Source organism: Triticum dicoccoides, chromosome 3B (genome assembly GCF_002162155.2).
Source record: "Triticum dicoccoides isolate Atlit2015 ecotype Zavitan chromosome 3B, WEW_v2.0, whole genome shotgun sequence".
NCBI lineage: Eukaryota > Viridiplantae > Streptophyta > Magnoliopsida > Poales > Poaceae > Triticum > Triticum dicoccoides.
This window is the reverse complement of record NC_041385.1, coordinates 813,408,254-813,418,098: the sequence shown is the minus strand read 5'-3', so window position 1 is coordinate 813,418,098 and position 9,845 is coordinate 813,408,254. Positions and strand designations below refer to the sequence as shown.

General features: G+C 41.3%; 1 protein-coding gene across 1 annotated transcript in view; it reads left to right on the top strand.

Annotated features, from left to right (window-relative positions):
* LOC119282420 (serine/threonine protein kinase OSK3-like) overlaps positions 1-9,414 on the top strand; it is a 14,437-nt gene extending 5,023 nt beyond the window's left edge. The window contains exon 6 of the mRNA XM_037562655.1: positions 9,231-9,414. Coding sequence (XP_037418552.1) covers positions 9,231-9,414 — 184 coding nt within the window. The remainder of the gene's footprint in view (positions 1-9,230) is intronic.
* Positions 9,415-9,845: the final 431 nt, after the last annotated feature.

Sequence of the window (9,845 nt, the reverse complement as noted above, 5' to 3'; positions counted from 1 at the left end):
CTACACAGCCTTTTATATGTCTAGCATTACTCGCGATCGAGAAGAACAATTGCCCACTATTATCACCGTCCACCAAGCCGAGAGATGAACAAAGATGCCCATTCTATTTCCATGGGAACAGACTCATCTGTAGTGACACCATGAAATTTGTTTGTTATTTTCTCCACTAGTAAGATTTGACTTTGCTGCATATCGCCATTATATTTAGATTTTTGTGTATTGATCTTTGTCTAATGAATTAATAGGCAGTTTCGATTGCCAATATTTTTAGATCTCCCAGAAAAAATACAATATTGTTAATAATTCTCAACATTGTACGTGTAAGAGTTTGATTCATTGCAGAGACTTTAGATTTTGAGGGGTTTGATTTTAGAACAATAAACCATGCCTTCATCTAATACAAACGATGCACTAGTGGGTGCCGTTTTCTTAATTTTTAAATGCTCATACTCCTCTCTGTTGTAATCACACATTAGCTTCAGATACTTTAGAACTTCAGGTTCTATAACATTAATTATGTTGTTTTGCAGTTTATCAGATATCTTCTTTCGAAGCTTTGATATACCATCCAACCAGGGGAGATAACACGTGAGATTAGCAGTCTTATAAGTATAAGACTACCCACAATGGGAGTAACATAGGTAGTAACATCACACATATCTAGATAAAATAGATGATGTGGCAAGCAATAAATGAAGAAAGAAAGGTATGTGGTAACATAGCTAGTTACTATTAGTATGAGTAACATCACACATATCAAGGCAAGATGAGTCTATAGCCTAATAAATGAAGTGTTGCATGTTACTATACATATGTTACTCCCCATTGTAGAGGTAGTAACATAGAGTAGTAACATGCCCATGTTACTACTCTATGTTACTACCCATTGTGGCTAGTCTAAGTGTTTGAAGACTGAATGCGCTTTTCCCCAAGCTTCAAAATTCTGCAGTTCGTCTGTTGAACTAAGAAAATAATTTTATACTTTAGATACTAAGCCACTCATTGAATGCGCCTTTTCATAAGCTTGAGATTTGTACAGTACGTGTGATGATCTATGAATAGAAAATTCATGCCTCCAATTGACATGGTCTCTCTTAATTTGATGGGCAAGCAGACTCTGTTTGCTTGACTTTCTGACCTGTTGGGGAATATAGTCGTGCTCGGCAATGCTGTTCGATGGTGCTACAACTACAACCTAATATTATCAGGAAATGCTGAGACTGATAAAGTGATAAATGCCGATTTTCATCTGGATGACAACATTGGACCGTATTCGGACTACAGCCTAATATTATAGGTTTTTTTACCAACATGTATAGTATACTGACGAGATTCTAAGCCATCCAATATTTAAAAAAATTATAATATATATAGACTGTGCGAATGTACGGGTTAACGACTAGTTCAATCCTAATCATCCACATCAGCACCCCCATAAAATGTCTACACAGCCTTTCATATGTCTAGCATTACTCGATCACGAAATAGAACAATTGCCCATTATTAGTATTATCACCGTCCACCAAGCCGAGACATGAACAAAGACGGCCAATCTATTTCTATGGGAACAGCATCATCCGTTGTCAAACCATGAAATTTGTTTGTTATTTTCTCCACTGCCCCGGTGTCGAGATAAGCAACATACATCTCCTCTGCGTTCGAGTTGATGAGCAGCGTGTCACTCTTTTCTCCAGGCCACAAGTATACCACTCCCTCAATTCGTGGTCTCAGCTCGACCACCCTAGCAAGGTACCAGTCTGTACCCTTGCTCCGTATCCAGATCTCTACCCGGAGGCCTTCTGCTTCCGTGTGCAGACAGAATAACGAGAGCATCCCGTTGAAGCCAGCCATATGAAAATACTAGAGGCTAACGCGCCATTCTTCACACCCATGATTAACTCTTTTATATCCGGTAGATTATTGTGACCGGTAGTTTTGTTTGGATTTTATCCTTGTTGGCTTGTGTTTTAGTTATGTTTTGGTGGTGTTTTTTTTTTGGTTCGTATATCTCGTGTCAGGTTGCCTCTGGAGACAATATTTGTTCCGAGAGGAGAGTGGAGTTGTTTGATGCTATAACACTTGCATATGGGCCGCCCCACGAAGCTCTTGGTTGGTTAGCTTCTTTTTCCGCTCGTCCTACCGCCAGCTCCGTAATAATTGGTTATCTTTTTTATTTGAAAGTGTTAGTTTAATTAAAAGATTTTCAAGGATTTATAATTGTTGAAAATTTAAAAATCATTGATTTTAGAAAAATTTCTTGAATTTCAAAAAATATTCAAAAAGTAAATAAGCTTTCAAATTTTAAATGTTCACAAACATTAAAAATGACCGTGAACTTAAAAATATCCACAAATTTAATAAATCATAATGAATCTGAACAAAATGTTAAATTTTTCAAAAAATGATTTTAATACTCACAAATTTTCTCATTAATAAGAATGTGAAAAAATTAATAATAAAACTAAATACGTAGCACATAACCTTACATGCGGAGCCCTTAGCAACCCCACAACCCCCAAAGCACCATAACGCTTCAAATCATGGGAGCTTAGGGCGTGTTTGGTTGCCCGCATTAGGCCCAGCCTGGCCCGCGCGGGAAGAATTTGGCCCGTTGCGAAGCAGGTGTTCGAGTTCTGTGGGCAAGAGGTGTCTGCCACCCAGGTGTACAACCACCTGAGGAAGTGGAGAAGTCGATGGATCCAAGTGTGCAAGCTGAGAGACGTTAGCGGCGCATCATGGGATGAGAACACTTGCTCCATAGTTCTGGAGGCAGAGCACTACGCCGGCCATGTCGCGGTTAGCTCACAGCCCTCTTCCTTTTCATACTGTCCACCATTGCCTACTCCTAATCGCAACTAACAACACTTGTGTTTCATTCTTAGGATCGCCCAAGGGATGCTGAGTTCCTCAACACACCCATCCAGAATTACAACCAGATGCAGCACATCTTCTCCTTCGGGCTGGCAACTGGGAAGCATGCCATGGGCTCGGGGGAGCCTCTTGGTTCTCCCATGCCATACTTCCCTGGACCCCGGACGTCGAGGTCCTTGATGGCCCTAACAAGCCAGCTGTGAATCCCTTCGACAAGCCATTTGACCCCGTCCATGATTGGAAGAGGAAGAGAGGAGGACTGATGGAGGAGGAGATCAATGTCTTTTGCAGCATGACTCGGGCGGTGAAGGAGGTGGCAACAGCCATCAGGGAGTGCAAGCCCCTCGACGTCCACCCTGGCCTGTATGGTGTTGTCATGACCGAGGGTGGATTCAGCGACGAGGCTCTCATGGCAGCTCTCAGCCACCTGCTTGACAACAAGGCCAGGGTGTTGGGTTCGTTGCCATGGCCTATGCTCACAGGGTGATGTGGCTCAGGAGCTGGCTGGGCAAGCACTACAACTAGAGTAGTGCTGCTTGTGAGCGTGCATGATCCCCGACGGCGATGGCGGTGGCGACGACGACGACGATGACGATGATGACGTACATTTTGTGTAGCTAGGGCTCAAAAACTATTTGATGGTCCGTATATTTTGGTGAGATGGTATATACTAACCCCTCACGCTGATGGTGAACTTGCGGTGGTAGGACGACACCCTCTTTTGGATGTGGCGGTAGGTTAACACCAAGGTAGTGTTAGGTTGAACTTGCTATGCCATATGATCATGCATGCTTTACTTCTCTTCTGCTCCATTGTTGTTTGTGTGCTACTTTGCTTGCTACTTGTGCTCCATTGATTTGCTGCTTCAACTCTTGCTCTTGTGCATTGCTAGGGCAAGTGGTATGCCGTGTTCATCGGTGAGGTTCCAGGGGTTTATAGTTCATGGAAAGAAGCCAATGCACAAGTGGCATCATATAGCAACAGCAACTATAGAGGGTTCAAGAGTTAGGCAGGCAGCAGAACAAGCTTACTCCGCCTGGGTGCGAAAGCACGGAGGCAGCAGTGTCGTCAGTGCCAAGGTTGGAGCTGTCAAAGTGGAAGCTGCAAAGGTGGATCGTCAGTTCGGCCTGAAGCTGGAGAACTTCATCATCTTCGCCCAGTTCGTCACCATTGCTGCGTTGTGGCGTTGGTGTGCTAGGTGTGATCATTGTGGGTAAGCTCACTAACTAGGGTACAAGGTAAGCACAACATGTACGCCGCATGCACAAACGCCGTGTTCATGTGCCGCTAGGGACAATGAAGCCAACCAAACAAAGTGCACTTGCGTATTACCTAATGCAGGGACACTAGATGCAGGCGACCAAACAAGTTGCATATGGCATATTAAGGCCTGTTTTTCCTCAACCAGGCTGGGTTGAGAAGTGTATGCAATGCGACTACTGTTTAAAACTTGAACCAAACACGCCCTTAGTATCTCTATAGATTCATAGATTCCTAGCTGGGTTTGATCGCTGGTAGCGGCTGAGATAGCTTCGCTAAGGAGATATTACCATCATCACTGTGCGCATCAATTGTGAAGTAGCTTGACGAGTCATCGATGGTTGACCATTCGCGACAGGACCAATGTGCCATGCCACCGATCTGGTCGAGCGGTGCGGAGGCCACGCCTGCTCGGGTCGCCGGAAAAGGAATCGCTCGCGAAACTGATGCACGTGCAGTGCAGATGGAGTGTCTTCTGAAGAATTTCCTTTTTCTTTTACAAAAACTAGTCGAGTGCTCGTGCGTTGCCGCGGAACAAACATATACCTTTTTCTCTATGTGAGCACACCGAACCACTTCCTCTCCTTTCTGCAAATGTGATGAATCTATCGTCATGTCCCTCGAGTCGTGGACCGGCCCTTCCCCTTTAGAGCATCTACAGCCGCGGTCACCAAATTATGCCCCAAATACGCCCGCAGACGCGCCCGCAAGGTGACCGCGCGGACCTCATTTCTCGTGTTTCACAGCTGCATCCCTCATATGTCCTACCCCAAATTCATACAAAACCATGTGTTTGAGGCTGGTTTGCGGTGCCCGGCTGTAGGTGCTCTTACATATTATGTACGCTTGCCGTCTTCTTCCTTACATGCTATCGCCAATGCCCGTTTCATCATGCCGTCCTCCCTTCGACATCATCTCCTCTTGTCACCATTGCTTACCACCATCCACCCGTTATCTCTCCTCTTATAGAAGGTTAGTGTTGTGGAGCCTCCACCTATATGAGATGAACACCAGATGGCATGTCACGTCGATGCTCACGCCCATCAATTAGGTCATAAAGAATACATGTAGGGCTAGCTATATATATCCATGTGTTGTAATGGATCAATAATTTAGATTTTCTCGACATGGGGAATAATTACCTTTGCACTTCAAGCCACACCCTTTGTTCCATCATGACACTCACTGATATTTGCAATGAAATTAAATTAAATCATAGACCTCACACTCCCGACATTCCGTTTCAACTACTTCCTTTCTCGAACAACCATCATGCTTGTCAGTGTTAATGAAGCATGACCGAGTCCATGGCGACATTCCCCTCCCCCACAAGAATACAAATTGTTGTCTACTTCCATTGGCTTGCCCTTAGCTTTGTCATCACTTTGTACACAAATAGAAGACTCAAAGAACAATGTCTTAACAGAATTATATAGTGTTCCCTACTTAGCATACCCAATTATAGCGAGACACGTCTACTGGCCGGTGTAACTACATCATCATTTTTTAGTCGCTCGCAGATAACAAGAATATACTTGGAACTAGTATCATGAATCTTCTCTGATATGTATGTACCCTCTAGTGTAAACTTCAAGTTAGCATACATTTGGTTTCTGAAAAGCAGGCATATTACATGTTCTATGTCAGAACCATTCTTCAAACAAGACTTGCATAGTATAAGTTTGACCTTGCAAACGAAACATAAATAATTGGAAAGATATAACATGGCCAATTTGCAGGTCTGCTATCAAGATTCAAATCACACCAATCATGCTAGCTACACATGCTTCGACATACAGGAAAGCCTTTCCCAGGGAGAAGTACAGCAAGCTCAGGGATGAAACCACCGATTTGTTTTGGTCATATATTCCTAGATGGCAGTGTCCCTGCTGTTAGTTAACTATATGCAGAAAGCAAGGAAAATTACTATGTTAGTTAACTACGCAAAACCATAATTATGAGTTGGAAGAACTCAGTCCATACTATTTTGCAAGAGATATTACTTTTCTTCTAAGGAACTTATTTGATTCACACAACATATCTTCATGCAAAGTTATTCACCGTGTTGTCGAGAACAGTAAGAAACTTTATTAATACAATTTAAGAATAAATTATTTTTGTTAAAGACATACCTATCTCTGGAGAAAAGTGAGCTGATCAAGCATATGCTATGTCTGCACGACCGAAACTGATCCACATTTTTTTGTGTTCCAACATATGATGTATTGCATTATGAAACTAAAAGCCTTAATCTATCATTTTCAATTCCTAGAACAATGATGTGGAATCAAATAGCCACAATTGCAAACTTCATATAGTTCAAAAAATAAATTGTGCAAAGCAACTCATTGATCTGAACAGGGCAGAGGCCTGCTTAATTTTAATTAAATGAAATAATACAGATACTTGTGATCTACCTACAATACTGACCAAAAGGCACTACCAAACCCTACATTTAGTAGCTTAATATCACCCACGATCATCTAACAAAGTAGAAATCAACCAGAAGCACCCAAATCTACACAACGACATAAAAGGATATGTAACAATATGTAGCTTTTTCTAGATAATGAAAGAGACAGCGCTCCTAGCCTCTGCATCGCGATCATATGAAAACTAAGAAATTACCCTTACAGATGAATCAGGTTGCTTTTAAAGCTCCTCGGGCTCTTTGAGTCTGTGATGCTGAGTGATCCAAGACCTTCACCAAGCAAACTTCTGCAATTGTCCTTGAATTAGAAGATTACTGTAAGTACCGTGTATAAGTTTATACATATTCAAACTAAGGTACTTTTTTTCACAAATATTTTGAAGCCCAAATAACAAAGATCTTTGAACTTCTTTCTCAAAATACATTTCATGTATTCTCAACTCGAACTGCACTTACATATGTAGCAGAAAATGAGGCGGCCATACTTAAGCTACTATAGTACAAGGATCTTTGCAATAGCAGTATCAAACTGTATAGTTCCCCTTTTCCTTCACAAAAATTAAGGCAAGGCAACAATACGAAGAACCACCAGTATATCTATCAGTTGGATGTGGATTTTGTACTGTCCTGAAATTATTAATATACTAAACCTAGCCAGGTTTCTTTTACCTGGTTTTTTGATTTTTTCCTATCAGTGAAAAACTGACCAATTGGGGCATGACACGTTTATTATTGGGGGATTTGGAGGGATAAGCTACTCCGGTGCGTCTAGCGATTTTGGTGGGGGCGTTGGATGTTGACTGGATTGCCGGGCGTTGATTCGTTTCTTTTATACTAGTAAGTGTGCACGTGCAACGCACGTCTACAGTAACACACATTATGTCAAACATCATAAATCCTAACCAAATATATGATAAACTTGTTTAAAGTTTCAAGTTCCACATGAAATGGATAGCATCTAATAATTACTCATACAAATAATTGGAATTACCAATCTTCATGAACCAACATGCCTCTTGAATCCATATCACACATCCTCTATATATGTTTGATTTCCAGCATATGAATAACGTGCAACCTTGTTGCCCCTCTCACTGTTACGTGGAATTGGAAGTTTGAAATCATTTCCCAAGCACAAAATTTTAGTGAAGCCTTGTTGATCCTTCTCACTGTAGCATACCTGGTAGGAAGGAAAGTAGTTTTGTAGTGGCAAAATAAAGCTAACAAATCAAGACTTCATTAAACAAGAAATCATGTTAAATCTGTATACATCCTCCCATACTTGATAACCTATTGTTAACTATATTTTAATATCATGTTATCCTTCCAGTGAAACAAGTTGACAACCATGATGCGCACGATAATTCTGAAAACGGACTGGCCCAACCGTAACAAACAATAAATGATTCATACAAAAAGAAATCGATAAAAAAATGTCCAGTTGGGATATAAAAAATGAAATTGATATAAAAATGTTCATATTCTAACACTTTGGGTGAGTAGCATCTAAAAATACATTTTGTGCAAAGGAGGAAATGTTCGGTTCAAGGGCGATGAAAACAAAACAAAACCATCAGCTTTAGTTGCAGTCATCTTTAAACTCCACTCTCCTCAACATATTCTTGTCCTTCCCTAAGAATCTCAATCAGTACATGACTCTTCTTAACATGTTCAGTAGCATTTGCTGCATAAAAAAAGGAGCAAGAATATTCTGATTTCATGTCGATGCGGCAATGCATTTTCTTTATCTCCAACACCATATTTGCAGTCAGGTATTCAGACATAGAATGCAAAGCTCTGATGCAAGTTACCATGAAATCTTCAGAGGTGGAGGCTAAACTCATACTAAAGCATGAACTAACAGGGAGGGCAATAGAGCAAGTACCATCCGCTTATATATCTTGACAGTTCTCCAACATCAACTTGTTTCCTTGCCTGTCCAAGCTCTATACCGCTCATTCTGCTCGCAAAGTTCAGAGACGACAGAGTTTCGCCAGGATCATTCTCATTTGGGCAAATTTGAAACATTATCAAAGTTTTGGAGTCTCCACCTGCAATGCTTTGTGCGATAGGCGGAAAGCGTCTTGCCTCATTGGAGGGGCGCGTTGCATGTTTATATGGCAGGGGCGCACGTCCCTGGATAACAGCGCATACAATTGTTGTTGAGATTACATGCTTGGAGAACAAGGGATAAGAGAGAGGTTCGGTTCAAAGGATATGAAGATAAGCACCAAAAACTACTTAAACATCTATCCTAGTCTATCTCTACAAGGCTGCGTTTAACGCCCTCCCTTAATCACAACTTCATCAAGTTGAGATTATGCTTGAAGTCTTCAAAACTCCGTGTGGGCAAAGCCTTGGTGAATCCATCAGCAACTTGATCTCTGGAGTGTACAAATCGAATGTCAAGTTGCTTGTTGGCAACTCTTTCTCTGACAAAGTGAAAATCTATCTCTATGTGTTTTGTTCTAGCATGAAACACAGGATTAGCAGACAGATAAGTAGCACCAAGGTTGTCACACCACATACATGGAGCTTTAGTGTTTTTCACACCAAGTTCCCTAAGAATGGACTGAACCCATATGATTTCTGCAGTTGCATTTTCCAATGCTTTGTATTCTGCCTCTGTACTGGATCTAGACATAGTTGCATGTTTCCTTGCACTCCATGATATTAGATTAGGACCAAAAAATACTGCAAACCCACCAGTGGACCGTCTGTCATCTAGACTACCTGCCCAATCAGAATCAGAGAAGGCACTGACCAAGGTGGATGGTGACTTGCTGAAATTAAGACCAATGCTCAAAGTATTTTTGACATATCGAACTATACGTTTGGCAGCAGTCCAATGAACGGTGGTGGGTGCATGAAGAAACTGACATACTTTGTTCACAGCAAAGGAGATATCAGGCCTTGTTAAAGTTAAGTACTGTAGTGCACCAACTAGGCTTCTGTATTTAGTGCTGTCCTCTTTGCTTAGAGGTGTACCTTCTGTAAGAGACAATTTTTCAGAACTTGACAAAGGAGTGGGTGAGGGTTTACAACCTTGCAAGCTAGCCTTTTTTACCAAGTTAGTGGCATATTTTTCTTGGGAGAGATGAAGTCCATCATCATGTTTCTTCACTTCAATCCCTAGGAAATAATGAAGATTTCCAAGATCCTTAAGAGCAAAATCTGTACTCAAATCCTTTAACAATGCAGTTATTGCTTCATCAGATGAACTTGTAACAATAATGTCATCAACATAAATGAGAACAAATATGGATGTGTTCAGTTTATTGTA